The sequence below is a fragment of the Lontra canadensis genome, unplaced genomic scaffold (genome assembly GCF_010015895.1).
Source record: "Lontra canadensis isolate GAN:19392208 unplaced genomic scaffold, GSC_riverotter_1.0 scaffold13, whole genome shotgun sequence".
NCBI classification, from domain to species: Eukaryota; Metazoa; Chordata; class Mammalia; order Carnivora; family Mustelidae; genus Lontra; species Lontra canadensis.
Window position 1 is genome coordinate 335294 of NW_022631007.1, and position 21939 is coordinate 357232.

Genomic DNA, 21939 nt, shown 5'->3' on the forward strand with positions numbered 1-21939 from the left:
AATTGTTTCTTTTAAATAGAATATAGATTATTTTTCTTCCTTTAAAATCCAGTCTTTCTTTTTTCCCCCCCTCCAGTCTTTCTCTTTGACTGGAACATTTTGTATTTATATTTAATGTCATGACTGATTTGGACTAGTAACCTTAATTTTTTTTTGGATTAGTAACTTTTAATATCTGTGTACTAATTCTATCACCTTTGTCATTTCTGAGTATTTATTAATTTTTCTCCTCCATATGAATTATATTTTTCTGCTTGTTTGCCTAGTATGTTTCCTTGGATGTCAAACATGGAAAATTTTATCTTATTGGGTGCTAGATATTTTTGATTTCTATAAACATTCTGGAATTCTGCTCTGAGATGTGGTTAGGTTACCTGGAAACAGTGTGTTATTTTGGGGTCTTTGCTTTTAAAGTTTCTTATATGGGAACAGAGCAGCAGTTAGTTCAGGGATAGATTTCCTTGCCAACAAGGCAAGACCTTTCTTAGCACGCAAACTCCTGCTATCAGGAAAAGGAACGATGTCTGACTTTATGTGAACTTCAAGTATTATTCCCTTAGTTCCTGTGGGTGCTTCCTTCCCAGGCCTTGGCTAGTTTTCTCACCTGTATAAGCTGATCAGCAGTCAACCAAATACTCAAGGGGGACCCTCTGCAGATCTCTGCCATTCTTGCTCTGTGCAGTTATCCCCTCTCGTCTCTCTTCTGTGAATTCCAGATGCCTTGGCCTCCCACGACTCCTAGTTCCATTTCCTCAACTCAGGAAGAACACAGGGCTCTGCTTGGTTCCCCCTTCTTACATGGCAGCCTGGGAACTTTCTCCAAGAAGCAACGTGGGGCAGTCATAAGGCTAATTTCATTTGTTTCCCATCTCTCATGGATTACTGTCCTTCATTGCCTCACGTCCAATGTCATAAGACCCGTAATATTTCATGCATTTTGTCCAGGTCCTCAGTTGCTTCATGAAGGAGGTCAAATCTGGTCCCTCTTACTCCATCTTGGCCAGAAGTGGAAGTTACCTTTAACTTTTTAATATGTTTTACTTGAGTTCTCAAAAGTAACTTAAAATGTATTAATTGCCCTACACTCTACCCCACTCCTATACTTCTCCTTATTGTCTAATATTTTATTAATTTTTTTGCTTTCAAGCCTATTGTATCCTCATTTTATAAAAACTATCAAACTATTTAGATGTATAAAATAATCCCTAATGGATATTAGTAATAGTAGTTGCCTCTGGAAAAATAAACAACTAGGAATTAAAATAGAAAGGGAGATTTACTTTCCACTGTACGTACCCTGCAACTTCTAAAGTTTCTACCATATGCACTTATTAATTATACAAAAGAATTTTTAAAGTATTTAGATATTTAAATATGCTTTTATAATTTTTTTGCTCACTGATATTTTCATTCCTTCCTTTGTTCAGTTTGCTTCTTGCAGAATAAACTGTCTCTGTATCTAAAAAGAGCATTATTTGTCTGCACTCTTGAATTTTAGCTTAGCTGGGTATAGAATTCTTTTATGCTATTACTCCAGTGTCTTCCGTTTCTGTTGTTGCAAATGTCAATCTTCTTTCCCTTTATAAATGATGTATTTTCCTTCAAGGAGCTTTTAAAATTTCATCTACAATGTGGTGTTTTGTTTTTGTTTTTGTTTTTGTTTTGAAGTATCTGCTGTTTGGTATCTGCTAAAGCTTTTCACTGTGTGGACTTTCATCACTTTCATCCACTGTTTCTCTGACAAATTCCTTGTCTTTATGTTCCTTGGCCTTATTTTCTCCAAAATGCTATTAAGACATGGAAGATAGGGGTGCCTGGGTGGCTTAGTTGGCTAAGCCTCTGACTCTAGGTTTCAGCTCAGGTCATCATCTCATGGTTGTCGGATAGAGCCCTACGTCCAGCTCTGTGCTCAATGGTGAATCTGCTTAAGAGTCTCTCTCTCCCTCTGCTCTCCCTGCCCCCCACCTGGCTCATGTGCTCTCTCTAAAATAAATCTTAAAAAAAAAAAAAAAAAGACATGGAGGATACACCATGGAGCCCAACATAACTCTCTTCATTTCACTGCACACTTAACACTTTCTCTCTGTGTTGCATTCCACAATTAGGCACTCCTGACTTATTTAGTAGTTGCCATAGTGTGGACCTCTAAGCTGCATGGGACTTTAGAGATTCAGAACTCCTGCCCCTATGCAGGTAACACAAATGCCAGTCACTGAAATTCCCATTTCTGTGTATTTGCACTCTGCTTAGGGAGCATTAGGCAAGCAGCACATTTATGGTTCCAAACCCAAAGTGTTTTGCCTTGGCTTATGAGCACAGAGAGCAATTCTGAATTTGTAGCTTTATATAAGAAACCAAATTCTGGCCTGGGGTCATGTTCAGTTCCCTATCTCATGCTGGTTTCCTAAACGCTTGACTCTAGTCTGTTTTCCATGTGCCCTATCACTTCAGTCTTTACTCAGTATCAGTTTTTTCTCACTGATTTGGAAATTTTCACTTCATCTTTGAACAAAGCTTTGCATTAAAAAAAATTTCTTTCCCTTAGCCAACCTGATGTGCAGTGAATTCTATTATTTTGAGGGGAAACTTGGATTCCTTTAAGTTTTTTTATTTATTTTTAGTTTAATTTTTTTAAAAAGATTTTATTTATTTATTTGACAGAGAGGTAGTGAGAGAACGCAAGTAGACAGAGCCACAGGCAGAGGTACAGAAACAAGCAGGCTCTCTGCTATGCAAGGAGCCCTATGTGGGGCTTGATCCCAGGATGCTGGGATTATGACCTGAGCGGAAGGCAGCCACTTAACTGAATGAGACACCCAGGCATCACTAAGAATCTTCTAATAAGCAGATAGATATCTTTCTCTTAAATCCAAATAACTTAGTTACCAGTGCAGTTATAAAGTGAAATACCACCCACGACTGAATATACCTAAAAACACAGTATCAAATTCTTTACTTCACCTCAATCATTTGAGGTTTTTTTTTTTTTAACTACTTTGAAAGAAATGCTACTAAAAAACAAAGTATCCATAGGTCATTATATAGCCTATCTATTATACATCACCATTACACTTACCTTTTTATATTTACCACTGCCCCTCTGGACTACATTCCAAGATTATACCTTCTTCACAAGTACTCAGCAGTTGTCTTATATATTTATATTCAGTAAGTCTCAAAAAAAAAATTAAACTTTATCTATAGGATCAGCAGTTAAATTTCAGAGCAGCCTTTTTCAGTAAAAGATACTAATTGTAAAAATGTGTACTTGTTTTTTTAAAGAAAATGTCTCAACTTTTGGTAGTAGCTTAACAAATATACAGGCAACGAAGGCAGCTCAAAAATGCCTTAGGAGAGATCTTAGTATGTTCATCGCTTGGCATGATGGAAAATACACTGGTCTAGAATGTGATCACTTTGCCAGTCACAACCCATGGCCTCAGTACAAATCTCCCTAGACCTCACAGTTTATTCATTTGTTGATAAACATAAAAAAAAAATTTATAAAGAAACATCTGAAAATTAAAACATTTCCAGAGTACTGTCTAACTAAAATGTCATGGGTCTCTGATTCTCATCAATTTTGTTATTTTGAAGTATTCTCTTAGACCATAATGGACAGCCTACCCCCTTAATTCAATATTCTGAAGAAGAGAGCACTTCAAGTTCTTCACAAGGTATATAACCAACACATACCTGTCTAAATTAGTGCTACCAGAGGTGTAGTCCTTGGATCCAGTTCTGCTACCATAAAAGGATGATGACTGTAAAGGTAAAAGCCCTTTAAAAAAAAAAGGAAAAATTTAATTCCTGAATCAACCATTCAAGTTCATTTAGTCGTAAAATTATGCATTAGGCCTGTTCATATTTAACTCTTTTTCCCCCTTTTTCTTCATCAAAGTAATATAGATGCATGTTAAAAGATCAACACTTTGGAAATGTTATTAACAGCAAAGAACACTCTCCTGCCCCAAAACTCTACAAATTATGCTTCTAAATTCTACCCATTTTGTAAAACTTAAGTTTTCATCATTTCTTTCATATAGGTAGATAGTTTCTACTATTTAATTTATTCATTATAGTTTTCAGTTACCTCCATCATGAAAAATTAGAATTTCTCATTTATATCACCCAATTCTTGTTCTCTTCTCTCCTTATTCTCTTGTTAGTTTCACTAATTACCTTTGTAACTTTAACACACTTAAAGCTTCTACATTTGGTTCTATGAACCTTCTTATCACATGACCACTTACTTCCTTCTCCCTCCTCTTCCACATCAACTTTTTAAAGACATACCTTAACTTCAACATTATTAAGGCTTATTACATCTTTAAGCATTCTGTTTTCTAATTATAGGTTGATTATAAAAGCTAAAAACCCGTAAGTGGAGTTAACGTGATGTATTATTATTTCAGAGGTAAGAATTATATTAGATCCTTCTTTCTGGAGGAGTCGGATCTCACAATCCTATACCACTAAAAGAAGAATGTTCCTAGAGTCCTAATCAAATGAATTCTCTTAAACTCTCAAAATCATGCCATATTTTAGTTTGCTTCAATTTAATTTCCAGCTGACATATAACATTCAAATGAATGCCACATGGATGAGTCTCTAAGGAGTTCAGAGGATCAGAGAGATATGTTAAATGTGGGAAACGCTGACATCAATTCGTGGACAGTCTAACTTTTAGTTTTTGTAAAAACAGGGTACAAGTTAACAACTGCTTTAGGCCATAATTCCAAGATCTTCTGGAACTTCTAACATGTAACAACACTGATAAAATTCAGTTTCAGCCCCTTTAACTCCTTGGATTCACTCTATGATCCAGGTACTTTGATAATGAAAGAGTTTAATTTTAGGCAGTTAAATAGGGAAGAAGGTAAAGGTTAGATTCTTTGTCAAAAGAAAAAATATTCCCTTATATTTCTAATACTTTAGCCAAGTACTAGATACAAATTTGGCACCCAATAACTAGTACTGAATCAAGCAGTAGTCCTGAATAATGTAGAGAGGTATGTCTCAGTTTAGGTTTTTATTTCTAGTCTAAAACAATATATCATATAATAAATGAGGATCTTATATTAAGACCAAATACTTACCTGATGTCCTATTCTCTTCTGACTGTTTCAAACTCAGCTGCTTCTCTCTACTGCTGGTTAAATACTTTCTGGAAGGATCTGTCATAGCCTTGTTGTTCCTACAGTTAATGATTTAATTCAATATATATATATATATATATATACACACACACACACACACACACACACACACAGGTGTATAAAGACATAGTTACCATTTCAGAATATTTACATTTCACATACAGTTAAAAATTTCTTAAGTTGCATTTCCCCCATCTATTATTCCCAAATACCTGAACCTACAGAAGTGGAATGGGACCAGTCAGAGATGTGCTCTTGCTTTCATTAAAAGTGCTAATTTTAGGAGGACCATTGTGCATAAAACCTGTGGCACATAATGCAGATACTCTACCCAGATTCCCTCTTACCCCATTTTTGTGTCCTCTCTTCCACGCCAATTTAGGTATGTATTTGACAGCAAGTACTTAGGGTTCTTTTTCACAGACTGTCCTCAAGCTACTAGAGATCCTTTGCCTACACTCTGAGAGAATCACAGGTAAGGTCAAAGAGCCCAGCTCACTTGCCTTGGATTAGAAAAAGTTAAAGTGAAAAAAAAATTTTTTTTAAGGTGAAATTTATATAACAGATTTTCTCTCTGGAATTAGATCAACCTCTTTTTTTTTTTTTTAAAGATTTTATTTATTTGACACAGAGAGATCACAGTAGGCAAAGAGGCAGGCAGAGAGAGAGGGGGAAGCAGGCTCCCTGCTGAGCAGAGGGCCCGATGTGGGGCTCGATCCCAGAACCCTGAGATTATGACCTGAGCCAAAGGCAGAGGCTTAACCCACTGAGCCACCCAGGCACCCCATAGATCAATCTCTGTTATATAAACCTCTGCTTGATTTTCGTGTGAGAACACACTCAGGCTTAATTCTGACTTGCTTTCCCCACTCCTTCCTGGTATCCCCTGGGAGTACTTTCTTAATAAAATCTCCATTTCAGGGTCTGCTTCTGGAGAACTTGATCTACAACAGCTGGTTCTAGAAATGGGCCTAGGAAGCACACGTCTATGGAGAATATTTTGGAATTGGACTACTTATTTGGCAATAGCAACAGAAATCTCACTGCTGGCGATAACATCTTTGGGACCTTATAGCTTACAATTACTGTGATTTTTCATCTGTAGTGAATTGGGATGGGATAAATGAGAAGAGAATATGGCTCATGCAGTATCTCTAGTATTCAAGAAATGTGGTAGATCACACAACGGATTTTATTGGGGTTATAGAAATGTTCTAAAACTGGATTATGGTGACAGTTGCACAACTCAATAAATTTACCCAAAATTACTGAACTGTACATTTTAAACAAGTACATTTTATTTTTAAAATATTAATATTAATATTAAATTTTAAAATTTAAAAATACATCCCAAATTATTCCTTTCCTTGACCCGAGATCCCCCATCAAGAAACGCAGTCTAGTCTATATTCCTATCCCTTAATGGGTCTGGCCTTGTGATTTCCTTTCCCCAAAAGACTCCAAAAGACGTAACAGTGTATAAGTCCTGACTGTAAGGCTAAAGGCACCTTGCAAATTTACATTCACTCTCTTGGAACCCTGACACTGCTGTGTGAATAGCTCTAGGCAAATGTACCACATGATGAAAGACACATGGCCCAATCACCCTCATCACCCAACCAATAGGCTGCCAACGGCCAGTCATATGGGTAAGGCCATTGTGCACCAACCAGCGACTAGCCAAACCAACAACTGACCATGTGCATGAGAAAATGAGAGAACCCAGCACCAATCAGCCAATTCTGGCCCCGAAAAGCAGAATCACTCAAGTCTCCATCAACTCATAGGCAATAATAGTTATTACTATTTTCTTTTAAAGTTTTTATTTATTTATTTGACAGAGCGAGGGAAACAGCAAGAGAGGGAACACAAACAGAGGGAGTGGAAGAGGGAGAAGCAGGCCTCCCGCTGAGCAGGGATCCTGGCACGGGGCTTGATCCCAGGACCCCGGGATCATGACCTAAGCCAAAGGCAGAATCCTAACGACTGAGCCACCCATGCGCCCAACAGTTACTATTTTAAGTCACTAAGTTTTGGAGTGGTCTGTTATACAGCCACAGATAACTGATATATATATGTTATATGGAATAATAACCATAAAGACTACAGAACTGGTTGGGTGTTGCTATGAGTACTGATCTACTCAACTATAATGATAGATTCAGTTGAGCCAACTACCAACTTAAAGACAAAATACCATGAAGAATCGCTCATCCAAAGACAGTTGCAGCCCAGATCTTTAGGATTTGAGAACAAGACCAGGCTGTTTCCAGCAAAGAAAGTACACACTCCTTAACACTACTCCTGGCACAGGACTAAGACCTGAAGAGACTGAATCTGACTATGGGTCGTCAGTCAGAGCGAGGCATCATGAACGGGGTGCTAACATCCCCTAAGAGCCGTAAGACCTGGAAGTTACAAAAGTAATGCAGCATTAATATGGAAGTGATATATCCGGGATGAGTTCTAAGTAAGCAGGAATATGAAATAAGTACAGGCTTTAAAAGTACTCCCTATAACCAACTGAAAGAGAAGAAAAACTTGGCCTAATTCATGGATACATCATCTTGCTGTCTTGCTAGAGGATAAAAATGAACTGCTGCTGCATTACAGACCCATTGGGGCTGCCCAAAAAGACAGCGGTGAAAGGAAAGCCTCCAGTGTGCAGAATTTGAGAGGTACACTTCATTATCCACTTTGTGTGAGAAAAGAGTGGGCCATGGATTCCTGGATAGGGATTCCTGGATACAGGATGGATAGACAGGAAAATCTGCATGGACAGTCAGCGGCCTGCAAGTAGCAAGCTGAAAGATCAGGGAGAAATGATTATGGAAGAGGTGTATGAACAGCCACATGGAAATGTGTACACTTCATATTAGCCAAAAGGCCGAGAAGCGATTGGAAATGTATACAAGGGGTGAGGATCTTTTTCACATACTAATGCTCATCAGAGAACTCCACTAGAGAGACATCGAACAATCAGGCCCTGGTTCCCAGAGGGGGAACTTTTTTTCACCTGTGGGGACAGTAAGAATCCCATTTAATCTATAGCTATGGCTGCTACTCATTTTGGGCTCCTCGTGTTGGCAGAGCATCAGGCAAAGAAAGGAAATGCCATACATCAGAAGTAACTGACTTTGATTATTATAAGGAGGTGCATGGCTGATGCTAGATAACGAGGGCAGGAGGAATACGGAGTAACGGGGACTTACTAGGGAATCTCTTAGTGTTTGTCACATTCAGTTTTAACTACAAATGGGCAATTTCAGCAACCATGGCCGGCACAAGCACATAGTGATCAGGGGCTCATCCCCACAAGGATGAAGATCTTAGTTATATCATTAGGCAAATCACCAAGACCAGCAGAAGTATTAATGGAGAATGCAGCAAATCTAGAATAAATGGTAGAAGAAAAAGATGGTAACACCGGTTACAACCTCAAGGCTATCTATACAAATAAGGACAAAAAGGACTATAGCTCATTCCTCTAATCCTCCCTTTTTAGGATTTTCATGCAGAAATTGGGCAGCATCAATGTGAAGAATCTGCGATAACATGGAATGAACTTAATACTTACGCTCTATCAGAGCCCTTCGGACCTCTTTTTATAGTGTTTACACCTCCAGACTATGTGTTTCAACACACCTACAGTTCTTCTTTAGAGGACTGCCTTTGGGCTACTTAAAATACTTTGCCCAATGGGCAGAGCCACAGAAACAACGACCGTACAGTAGGAGAACATTGAAAGCCCCCTTCCTTACTTCAAGTTGGAACAGGCTCAGCGCCCCCTGCTGGATCGAGATGAAGCCTACTCTCCCTGAGAGACCCCCTCAGGCTTCCAGCTTCCGTTCCTTCCCTGTCTTACTTTCTTCACTTTGATCTCTCCTATGCGCACTTTCTTAACAAGTCACTTGTACATGTACATTAATCTAGAGTCTTCTAGGAAACTCAAACTTCAAAAAAATCTAACTGTAATATTGTGAGAAGTGTTATTAGCCCAGAACAAAGATCAGAAATGCAGGGCTCATGGGACAGAATTCTAAGTGGATAAAGTGGGGTGATCCCAAAGTGTGGTGAATGTGGTGAACGGGCAGGCAACGCGCTATTACAATCACCTTTTGGTGCATCTGTCCCGTGAAACCTAGAAAGCTAAAACACTCCACTTCCTAGTTATTGTTCAAGAGGCGAAGTAAGAGAATTACATATAACTGAGTAATAGCTGGAAAGTGGAAGTAAGGCAGAAGTCATGTGTTCTCTCTGTGATGGCAAAAATCATTCTGGAGGTGTCTGATTTCTCCTTAAAGATTTCTCATCTTGGTAGTGGAAGCATGGCTCCAAGATGACAGTTTCCGACTCAGCTATTCACTTTGATGACAACCAGCAGCATCTTTGGTGACCTGATCTGGGGCACAGCTCTCAAAATCATTCTCAAAGTTTAACACACGGGCTATCTTTTCAGCTTTCCTAATGATTCTGTAAATCACTTCATAGCCTCTAAAGGCAAACACCTTTGTGTGTAAACTAGATAAATGAATTTTGTTTCCCACAACTAGACCCTGAATCCACAAATGCTGTTACTAGAAGGGGGTGCTGCCATAACAAACCTGAACTACATAGCACTAGCCACAGTAGGAAGGTGGAGAGTAAGGACATAGATATTACATACTGGAAAGCAAGAAGGACTGTTACACTGCACCAAAATATTTGTAAAACTGTTATCTGTAAGGGCCCTTGGGTGGCTCAGTCGGTTAAGTGTCTGACTCTTGGTTTCAACTCAGGTCATGATCTCAGGGTTGTGAGATCAAGGCCCATATCAGGCTCTGCACTCAGCGGGGAGTCTGCTTGAGTCTCTCTCCCCTCTTCCTCTGCCCCTCCCAGAACTCACATACGCACATGCATGCACACTCTAATAAATATTTTTTTTCACTTCTTAAAATTTTTATTTTTATTATTTATTTTTATTTCTTTTCAGCGTAACAGTATTCATTGTTTTTGAACCACACCCAGTGCTCCATGCAATATGTGCCCTCCCTAATATCCTCTAATAAATATTTTTAAAAAACCAAAACAACCCTACTATCTGCAGTCCTGAGAAGCAGACTGCATACTTACTGAACCTATAGCTCTAAAAGTGAACCAATAAGAGCACTGGTCTGTGGTTTCAACAAGGTCCTTTTCAAGACAGATAAATTCGGGTAAGGGCTAGCCACCTTATAATCAAGGAATGTAAGGCCCAGAATTGAAACTGTCTGGTAATTTGAGACCATATGGGATCAAAAAAATCCAATTGCTTCTGATTCTCAAACTGAGGCAATGATAGGAGGTAACTGAGGAAGTAGTTTGTGGGGGAAAAAAACCAAACTCGATGTTAATATTAAGGGAAACACGCTAAGGGTATACAGCAACATTCTATATTGTCTTCACATGTTTTCTGTAAAACTAAAATTATTTCAAAACTTAAGAGTTTATGAAAACAAAAAATCCAAACAACAAAAATTTTGGCCCCAATTCTTTCTCAAGCCTATAAAATCCTGTTTGCTCTACCTTTAAAGAAACTTCTAGCTTTCCAGAACTCCTAGATTTCTGGATACTTCCAAACTCCCAGAACTATATCAGCATGAAGCAGGCTACAAAAGCTGCAAGGCCCCAAGGAAGAACAGTCTTCAAGGTCCACTTCAGCTCTGGCCTTGAAAGATAACAGACAAAGGAAATCTACCAGAAGACAAAGTTAGGAGTCAAATGAAGTACAATGAGGAAGGGAGTTTCTCCCAAAGGATAGAACAGAGACTGCTATAAGGACTAATCAAGAACTTACTCTGCTACTTCCACTGTCTTCACAACCTCTGCCTACCAAGATTTTATTGCTGCTACAGAACAGCAATTCAAGTTTCCTATTCTTGTCTTTTCTAAATGGAAACTTTTACTGTGGTTATCCTACGCCTATGGCAGCAATGTATAATGATATATGTATGGAGATGGGAGTGGGGAATACAGATGAACATGGCTTTTAGGGTTTTTTTTAGGTAACAGACCATAAGGCACATGGTTGAAGGCACATTTAGACCTATGGAGAGAACTGCACATCACCCAGAGATCCTGACTCTGAACTGGATACAGTGACTAAACCTATGGGAAGAACAATTAACAGATCTATTTCCATGGCCATAGGGGTAAACTACAGCAGACTGTCAGTTGTTCCCAAATAACAACTGTACCGTTCTGCCGTAACAGAATTTGGGCTAGGCTAGGTATATTTTCCAGAGTTTCTCCTAATTTGATATAACCATATGACCAAATTCTGGCCAATGTACACTGAAGTGGTGTATACAATTTCCAGCATAAAGGAAAGCAGTATGCCCTGCCTTTGTTTCTTTCCCCATTCCCACCAACAGGCATGCAGAAATGAAAGTGGATGCTGAAGCAACTATCTTGGTTCACAAAGTGGACGTTAGTTATTAAGAATTATAAATCAGTAAGACAGACGGAATCTGAGTCCATGGTGACTGTAGTTTCAGATGTCACACCAGTCCTATCACCTACTCAGTTTTACATCTGTTATAGCAGCAGAACAAAAATTCCCATAAATACATAAAGTTTCCTTAGCTTTTTCCCAACTTCCTTCTGGTGACCTTTAACCTATAATACCAGTTCCTTGACTATCAACAGATTTTTGTTATGGTACTAATTGACCATTTGCAATGATGTGCATGGAGCCAGAGAGTATTATGCTAAGCAAAATAAGTCAAAGAGATAAATACCATATGATTTTACTCATATGTGTAATTCAAGAAACGATCTAGAGAACAAAGAGAGGAAAATCAAAAAACAGGCTACAGTCTCTTAACTATAGAGAACAAACTGATAGTTACAAGAGGAGAGGTGGGTGGGAAGATGGGGTAAAAAGGGGTTGGGGATTAAGGAGAACATGTGTTGTGATGAGTAGTGGGTGTAAGTGCTGAATCACTAAATTATACACGTAAGTTATCACACTGCATGTTGACTGGAAATTAAATAAAAACTTTAAAAAAAAAAGGTATTAACTGAGGTATTTCATAACAGTGTAGTAAATATACTCCCCCAAACAGTTCAAACCAAACCAAACCAAACCCTCTCATGATGAGGAAGAGACCAGTTGGTGACTGTCCTGCTGTGGGTCTACCCTCTTTTGTTCAACCAGAAAATAACTCTAAAAGATTGATGTTCCTCGCCTAGAACCCATGTCTGGGAGAGAGACCATGCTCACATGCCGGGGGTGGGGGTGTGGGGATGGCGAGGGAAGGAGAGAGAACCTTAAGCAGGCTTCACACCCAGTATGGAGCCCGACATGAGGCTCAATTTCACAACCCTGAGATCATGACCTGAGCTGAAATCACGAGTTGGATCCTTAACTGACTGAGCCACCCAAGCACTCCGGGTTCACATCCTTTTACTCCTAGGCTAACTTTTCATGGGTTGGGGGGATCGCAAAGGGAAGGAAAGAATTCACAACAGAAGAGCAGCCAACAAGAAACATCTGTTTCAGGGGCACCTGGGTGGCTCAGTCGGTTAAGTATCTGACTCTTGGTTTAAGCTCAGGTCATGACTTTAGGGTCATGAAATAGAGCCCCACATGGGGCTCTCTGCCCAGTGGAGAATCTGCTCCCCCCCACCCTGTGCCCTCCCCTCATTCATGTACATTCTCTCAAATAAAGAAACCTTTAAAAGATTTTTAAAAATTAAAAAAAAAAATCTGCTTAGAGTTCTTTAATTCTATTCTTCCTCTAAGTATTGCAGATTAAAAAAAGCTAGGATGGCAGAAGGGCAATGAAATAAGCAGAGCAACAGCAACACCAAATACTCTACGAAGCCTGTAATCTACCATCACCAAAATACTTTAAATTCTTTTTTTAAAATTTTATTTATTTGAGAGAGAGAGAGTAAGCAAGCATGAGGCGGGTGGAGGGGCAGAAGGAGATGGAGAAGCAGCAGACTCCCTGGTGAGCAGGGAGGCCAATGCAGGGCTCCATCCCAGGACCCCAAAATCATGACCCGAGCTAAAGGCAGACCCCTTAAGCAACTGAGTCCCCAAGGTGCCCCCAAAATACTTTAAATTCTATTCTATCTTTAGAATTCTCATAAACTGAACCCCTCTCCCCACCGCCAATTTTCCATAGTGAGTGTACTTTCCAATATAAGAAACACTGACCGAGTGCCATAAAGGTTTTTTTGTTTGTTTTTTAAGGATTTTATTTTATTTATTTGAGAGAGAGAAAGAGCACAGTACAGGGAGGGGGCGGAGGGCAGACAGGGAGAGGGAGAAGCAGACTCCCTGCTGAGCAAGGACCCTGACTCAGGACCCTGAGATCATGACCTGAGGTAAAGGCAGACACTTAATGGACTGAGCCATTCAGGCACCCCTAGTGCCATAGGAGTTCTTAAAGCAACTTACGATGATGAATCATTTTCCTTAGGGTAATCTTCATTCAGTTCTGAGCCAGATAACATTCTTTTCCTCTTTTCAGTCCTGTAGAGGACAAAGAAAAAGTTATTTTAAAAAGTCATAATTCATACCATTAAAAAGTATAAACCAACATACTCAAGGACAGGAACTGTGATTACTGCTGTTTAGTTCTCTAAACCATATTTTGATTAATATACCATATATCTGGGGCACTTGGGTGGCTCAGATGGTTAAGCGTCTGCCTTCAGCTCAGGTCATGATCTCCAGGTCCTGTGATCGAGCCCCTTGTCAGGCTCCCAGCAGAACAGAGAGTTTGCTTTGCTCCTTTTCCCTCTCCCTCTGCCTCTCCCCAACTTGTGCATTCTCTCTCTCTTTCTCAAATGAATAAATAAAATCTTTAAAAGATATATACTGTATATCTGCATGCTCAGTATTTGTCACTGACATAAATCATAAAAAACCCATTACTAATTACCTACTAAAAATATATATTTTTAATAAAATGTATAGTTTCTTCTAACATATTTTATGAACTAGACAATCTCCTTTTTCTTAAAGTATCTGCCTTTCTAAAAGGCCTAAAAGACATTTATAAATAGCCACAGCTAATGACTAAGAAAAAGAAAGTAAGTCTTCCATACCTATTTTCTAATAACCCTGATCTAAGAGGGGTTGATGTAGATGTCAAAGAGGGAATTGTCCGGGTGACAGTTATTCCACTTCCTGTCGGAGTCTTAATTGATCCTCTACCTGGATTACCAAGAACTTTTCGAAATGGAATATCATCTTTAGTTTCCAAACTTCCTCTTTTTGAAGATGCCTGTAAGAGTAAAGTTTAACATAGCTAAATATTCAAATTAATTGGCATGCTTTTAGATCACTGATTCTCATGTGGACTCAATTTTAAAAAATAAAACTGAAAACCCATCTCCAGACATTCTAGCCTAATTGGCCTGGGGTGAAGCCCATTCATAAGTAGTTTTTTTTTAAAGATTTTATTTATTTATTTGACAGAGAGAGATCACAAGTAGATGGAGAGGCAGGCAGAGAGAAAGAGAGAGAGAGAGAGAGGGAAGCAGGCTCCCTGCTGAGCAGAGAGCCCGATGTGGGATTCGATCCCAGGACTCTGAGATCATGACCTGAGCCGAAGGCAGCGGCTTAACCCACTGAGCCACCCAGGCACCCCAGTAGTTTTTTTTTTTTTAAAAGCATTCTCACTGATTGTAATGTACAATCTGTATCAGAAATTGAACTTGACACTAATTTTCTTCTAGCATGCGTATAAATTTAAAATTTTCACAATATGACCAGAGGCAGAAAGGAATTTGCTTTAAATACCTGACTTATTAAGAAAAGACTCAGATACCCACTATGTGATTCTAGTGATGAGGATGAAAACCAATCTTCAGAGAAAAAAAATCCAATTATGCTTTTGATAAAGTAACATAGTGTAGGAAATAGGAGCAATGATAACATTTGGTTGCCACAACTTAAAAGCAAAGTTATAAATACCTCATATAACTTTTGATGGGGAGAATGAATGTAAGAGAGAGTCCCCTGGCAGATAATGAATCAAAGAATCTACCTTAAAGACACAGCAAGAACATTCAGAGTGAATACAGCAATTTAAACATATTAGTTGAGAAATAGTGCTTTTGACCAGCATTCTGCCAGTAAATTTCATAACTAGATTAAAAGCTATGTGATTTGTCTATGGAATAAATTTCCAATTTCTTTCTTTCTACAGAATTACATATGTTAGCATAGAAAAGAAAAATCTTGGAGATCACCTGAATGAACAGTTTTAAAAAGTTAGAATTTATTTTCAAATGGGTGATACAGTCTCAAGATTCAAAAATCAAAATACTATTATCAAAGCCATTTCCTGGGATGTCTCATTTTCACCTACTGCCATATATTCAATTCTTTCCCATTCTCTTGTCCCTTATAAGTATTCTTCTTTATGCAAATGTAAAGCAATTTTATCCTTTTTGTTATACATGTGGTAGAATACTGTATGTGTACTGTTTTGCATTTTTTAACCTTTTTGACCATGAGCTCTACTTAGTAGAAATATTTTACATCACAACTACTATAAGTACATATAAATAACCAAAAGCTTCAGAAATCAATACTTACCCTTACTATGTACAATACCTCCTCAATTATTTTCTATTCTGTTCCTTTTTTATTTAATCCCAGTTATGACCCATAATATTGACTTTACAATCCCACTGATAAAAATCATTACTTGTGAGCGTGTAAGTATTTGCTGGTCATATATGATAACATCTATACGTTTAAATATTCTAACAGTTCAAATTTCTACCCATAGATGAATCTCAAAGTAATTACAATGAGTGAAAAACCTAGACAAAAAAAAATTACACAATGATTCCATTTATACGAAACTGTAGAAAATGCAAACTAATCTATAATGACAGAAAGCAAACCAGTTGTGGTTTAGGGATGGGGCCAGAGAGAAAGCAGGAAGGAAGAATTACAAAGAGGGAGGAGAAAACTTTTAAGGCGTATGGTTCTGTTCTCTTGGTTGATTATGGTGATGATTTTACAGGTATACACATAAGTCAAAATGTATCAAATTATACACTTCAAGTATGTGCAATTTAGAGCATGTCAATTATACCTCAATTAAAATGTAAAAAAACCCCCCACAACATATTTAAAAAACTAACAAAAATAAAATCTTATTCATTGCATAGCAAATGAACTAAGTAATCACCTCTCTGCACATCCAAATAGAACTCACTTACAGGATAGTTTCCAGTTTTTCTTAGTTTATGCCTGGTTTCTCTTTACAGAATAAATTTTCAAAGACATAGGTCTGCTAAATTGCAATAGTACAAAGGAAGTCTTATGACTGTCTGAATATTTATCAAAGAGAAACTATTTAAAAAACAAACAGAAGACCTCAATAAAACAGTTTGATATCATACAGTGCAGGGGTAAAGTTCATAATGCACAACAGACCCAAAGGACATCACAGAAATAATAGTAGCAAACATTTATAGCATTGTTAGTATATGGTACTGTAGGCTAATAAGCACTTTTACATGCATTATCTCATAGCAACCCTTAAAATATTACTGCTGCCCCAATTTTACAGACGGAGAGTAAGGCCATGATACTTAAGGAACTTCTTCAAAGACCCACAACTACTAAGTATCAGCACCAAATTTCCAACCTACATCTAACTCCAAAACTATGCTTTTTAAAAACGACACTTTACTGTGGTTCATAGTGATGACCTTGAGACACAGAGCATAAATTATACGTTCAGTAAAACTACATGTAAGAAGGATAGGATGCGATAAATTTTGAAAAGATGTTCATAATAGAGGCACCTGGATGGCTCAGTCGTTAAGCATCTGCCTTCGACTCAGGTCATGATCCCAGGGTCCTGGGATCAAGCCCCACAACCGGCTCCCTTCTTGGTGGGAAGCCTACTTCTCCCTCTCCCACTCCCAATGCTTGTAATCCCTCTCTCACTTTCTCTTTCTCTCTCTCTCAAATAAAATCTTAAAAAAAAAAAAAAGATGATCATAATAATAGTTGATTATAACTTTTTTTTTTTAAGATTTTAATTATTTATTTGACAGAGATTACAAGTAGGCAGAGAGGCAGGCAGAGAGAGAGGAGGAAGCAGGCTCCCTGCTGAGCAGAGAGCCCGACGCAGGGCTCGATCCCAGGACCCTGGAATCACGACTCGAGCCAAAGGCAGAGGCTTTAACCCCCTGAACCCCCAGGCACCCCAATTATAACTTTTCCTAAAAGCTAGAAAGATTCAAATGAACATACCTGATTGTCTGAGTAAGAAAGCTGTCTGTTGGTTTCCTTCTGTGACGTCCTGCTGCCCAGAATGGCTCCAAAACTACCAGACCCCTGAGGTTTCATGGCTGGTAGGGGGGAAATAAATAAATAATCCCACGTCATTTACTTTAATAAAGAGATTAATCATCATTATAGAATACTGAAAAAACAGAAGCATAAAAAATGAAAGTGCTTAACAACCAATTCTTTCTGAAAGTATACCTGATATAAACAGTAATTAAAATTCAGAGCTAGATTCTCAAGCAAAAAATGAAATAACATGCACAAATTTGGGAAGATGTAACAGAAAAATAAAATTTTAAGTGCAAAATGAAAATGCTAGATATTCTCCTATATAAATACCTGGTAATTAACACTACAGAAAATTCAGTGACTATGTGTTTATGGCATGAACACTGACAACAGATACCAAGGAACCATGTAACACATGAATTGGTACTAAATGGCAAGCAACCATAATTTTTTTTAAATTTTACAAGGAAAAGTAGTGCATCAAATACATATTAAATACAAGCAAAGTAGCACTGCTACCTCTTCATTTTCTAGTATTTTTATTATATTTAAGTTAAAAAGCTCAATTAAAAGTCTGTCAACTCTAAAATATTAGTAATAAAGTTCTGCTAGAGAGCTGGAGACTAACAGTAATAGTGGAAAACTCATTTGAAGCACTAAATTCTTTCTTTCTTTTTTTTTTTGTTAAGGATTTATTTATCTGACAGAGAGAGAGAAAGCAGAAACAGGGGGAATAGGGAGAGAGATGGAGGCTCCCCACTGAGCAGGGAGCCCAATGCAGGACATGATCCCAAACCCTGCGATCAGGACCTGATCGGAAGGCAGATGCTTAACCATCTGAGCCACTCAGATCCCCAGTACTACATTATTTCTTAAGGTCTATTAAGGGGCACCCAGGTGGCTCAGTCATTAAGTATTAGTATTATATTGGATAGTAGGGGAGAGGGTATCCTTGCCTTGTTCCTTATCTTAAAGGAAAATCTTTCAGTTTTTCACTGTTGAGTATGTTAGCTGTGGGCTTTTCATATACGGCCTTTATTAGGTTAAGGTAGTTTCCTTCTTTTCCTGGTTGGTTGAGTGTTTTTATCATGAGAGGTTTTTGAGGGGTACCTGGGTGGCTCAGTTGGTTAAGCCCCTGCTTTCGGCTCAGGTCATGATCTCAGAGTCCTGGGATCAAGCCCCGCATCAGGCACTCTGCTCAGCAGGGAGCCTGCTTCTCCCTCTCTCTCTGTCTACTTGTGATCTCTCTCTCTGTCAAGTAAGTGAGTAAAATCTTAAAAAAAAAAAAAAAAAGGGGGTTTGAATTTTATCAAATACTTTTTCTGCATGAAAAGAATCACATGGCTTTTGTCCTTCATTCACCCATCTGGTACATCACATTGATTTTTCATATCTCGGACCATTCTTGCATTCCAGAAATAAATCCCACTTAGAGAGAGAGAGAGAGAGAGAGAGAGAGAGAGAGAGAATGCATACGGGGGCAGAGGGACAAGCAGACTCCTTGCTGAATTCGGAGCCTGATGTGAGAGGGAGACTTAATCCCATGACACTGAGATGATGACTTGAGCCAAAACCAAGAGTGGGATACTTAACTGAAATGAGCCACACAGGTGCCCCAGAATATAAACCTTTTCATATACTGTTGAATTCATGGCTAGTATTTTGTTGGGGATTTTGTGTCAATATTCATCAGTGATACTGATCTACCAACTAGTAATATTCTTTTGTAACTGTTAATGGCAAACCCTGGGAAGATCAGTGCTCACCCGCATGAAGTCTGTTTTGATGGACTGCATCTAGAAACAACCTCATTTCCTCTGCATCCTTACTTGGTACTTTGTCAATAGACAAGAAGCTGTTATCCTGTAGAGTTAACATTAGGCGGCTTTGTTTCGCTCCACTCGGTCGAAGCACCACATTTTTAATGTTATGACTTAGCTAATCAACAGAAAAGGAAAACTGTTATTGTAAAAAATGTACAGGAACAAAGTACAGTAAGTTGTATAAGCCATACTAAATTTTATATTTTCTAAATTATATTTCTTAGTCTTTCCTGTATTAATTTAGGGTTTTTCCTCCAACCAGAAAGAGTTCCCATTTCTTGATACACTTAAAGATTTCATGTTTAGGAAAGGCAAACACCTACTATTAAAACTTATTTTACAAAGTAACCCTAGCACTATTGATTTTATGGTAGGGAATTGGGTATTTTCAGCCATAGTTATAAAACTAAAAAACTAGTGAGTTAACAATTTACAGAGCCTAGATGGTTACACTAGCACTAGTTTAGAAAGCCATATTGTGTTAGAGGCTTTTTCTTTCTCCCCCCTTTAAAAAACAAAACAAAAACACAACACCTGTAAAATATCTGGCAATTGGTGTAGGTAGCTGTAATTTAAAAGGATTTATTAATCCAAACTATAACCTGCAAAAGAATTCCACCTCTCAAAAACAAATCAAAACAAACCTTTATCAATGTGAAAAGACATCTTCTTCTATCATCTATCTATCTATATATATGTATGTATTTTTTTAAAAAAGACTGTATTTAAGTAATCTCTATACCCAATATGGGACTCAAACTTACAACCTTGAGATCAAGAGTCTCATGCTTTACCCACTGAGCCAGCCAGGCGTCCCTATCTTTCTTTCTTTTTTAATCGTGTAAGCAGGCTCATTTAACTTTCATTCAATCATGAAGATCATGAGCACTCTGAACTCTTAGCTCACTTCTTCCATTCCCTAGAACTGGCTCGATAATTTGTCCTATACTCTCCCAGATTCTGGCTATGTGCTATGAAGTAATAACTTTCATTTTCTTTTGGCTGAAATTTCTCCAAGACCAAATTAAATCTTGCAGTTTACTACCTAAATAATTCTTGCCAACTAGGCATCTTTATTCTCTAATGTTCTCCCTCAGCAGGCATATACAAAGGTTTCAAAAGCTGCCTTTTGCTGAAGACATACCTCTTGAATAGCATAAAGAAATAAGTAATAGTATTTTATACTTTTTAAACTAGAACTGATCTTTGTCAATTTTTAGATAAGAATGAAAATTTTATTAGACTTAATTTATATTCAAATTTCAAATGATATGTACATATTCAAAGTGGGTCTTAAATTCATGTCCTTCAGTAAAAATTCTATCACAAAGCACAATAGTCTCAATGGCTTTAACTCTGAAATACTTAAACAAGAAATTTAACATACGAAAGGAAAAGATCACATAAAACAATTATTTCAGATCAATATACCACTTTTTAAAAATGAAAGATATATAAGGGAAAAAGTTTATGAACAAACAGGATGAGAGAATAATCTTGAATTTGAAGTCTTCAACAACTGAAAGTCCTATGAAGCCTGTAATTCTATTAACTACCATATGGTGAGGCCTTCCATCTTTTCTCTAAGTCCAGACCTCCCTGCTGGAGTTCCAGTGCTATTTACCTAACGCCTACTAGATACCAACATCTGAATGCCTGACACCTCAAACAACTCATTTCTCTTAATCCTCCCACCCCAATTCTTTCCCTCTGCTCCCTACCCAGACATGAAAGGCATGGCCATCCATTCAGAAATTTGGGAATCTTCCCAGTCTTTTCTTTCTCACTCCCTAAATCTAATGAGTCAAGTCATCTTGAAATCTCTTCAAATCCATTCTTTCCTCCTCCTGTTTCTTCCTGCTGTCTTATCCTTTAATCAGGACTTTTATTCCTCATGGGAACTCCCACAATAACCTCCTGTATGTCCCTATTCTTCCACTATCTCTTGAAATGGTCATCTGCCTAGCCTCTAAATGAAAGTGAACTTGAGATTCTTGACTCCTTAGAATCTAAGATCCTCTTATTATGACTAGTAAGATACTTCAAGATCTGGTTCAAATCTAGCTCTTCAGCCTCGACTTCTGCCATACACTCCCCCACTGTCCATTTATTTTAAAATAATTTTCTGGTTCCCTAAGGGTTGATTCACACTTGCATGTGTTTATCCATGGATAGAAATCATCTCTGCCCTACCTCCACTGTTTGGCAAACTCCTATTTATCCTCTAAATGCTCGGACACAAACCATTCTCTTCTTTGCATTACTTCAGTGTCTCTGAAATATTTTTACATCTGAAAATCCTTCTGATTACACCTAAGTTTGAGAAGAAAAGCATCTCGTTCAGCTCCATATTCTTAGTCCTTAGTACACTACCCACCACAGTAATCTGTAGGTGGTTAGCAAAATAAATGCTGAACGGAAACTGATCTAGAACTGCGATGAGGCTGGAATCACAGGCAGAATCCTCACGCTCCTAAAGAACTATGTTTGCTTAAATATTTAAATATTTACTGACTGCTACTTTGGGCTAAGGACTGAGAAACCAAATCTCTATTTGAAAAGGAATCTTTCACTGAGATGACCAAATAGTAGATACATGTATGTGGCGGAAACGACTATTGTTTCTACTTCTCATGTCACCACCTCCAATCTA

The 21939-nt window shown here is 38.0% G+C and overlaps 1 protein-coding gene across 4 annotated transcripts in view; it reads right to left on the bottom strand.

The window, feature by feature from the left end:
- USP37 (ubiquitin specific peptidase 37) overlaps positions 1-21939 on the bottom strand; it is a 79301-nt gene that overhangs the window by 46884 nt on the left and 10478 nt on the right. For all 4 annotated transcript variants that reach the window (XM_032857211.1, XM_032857210.1, XM_032857208.1 and 1 more), the window contains 6 exons: positions 19230-19401; positions 17419-17516; positions 14241-14419; positions 13588-13662; positions 5100-5197; positions 3697-3781 (listed from right to left, as the gene is read on the bottom strand). In XM_032857211.1, coding sequence (XP_032713102.1) covers positions 3697-3781; positions 5100-5197; positions 13588-13662; positions 14241-14419; positions 17419-17516; positions 19230-19401 — 707 coding nt within the window. The remainder of the gene's footprint in view (positions 1-3696; positions 3782-5099; positions 5198-13587; positions 13663-14240; positions 14420-17418; positions 17517-19229; positions 19402-21939) is intronic.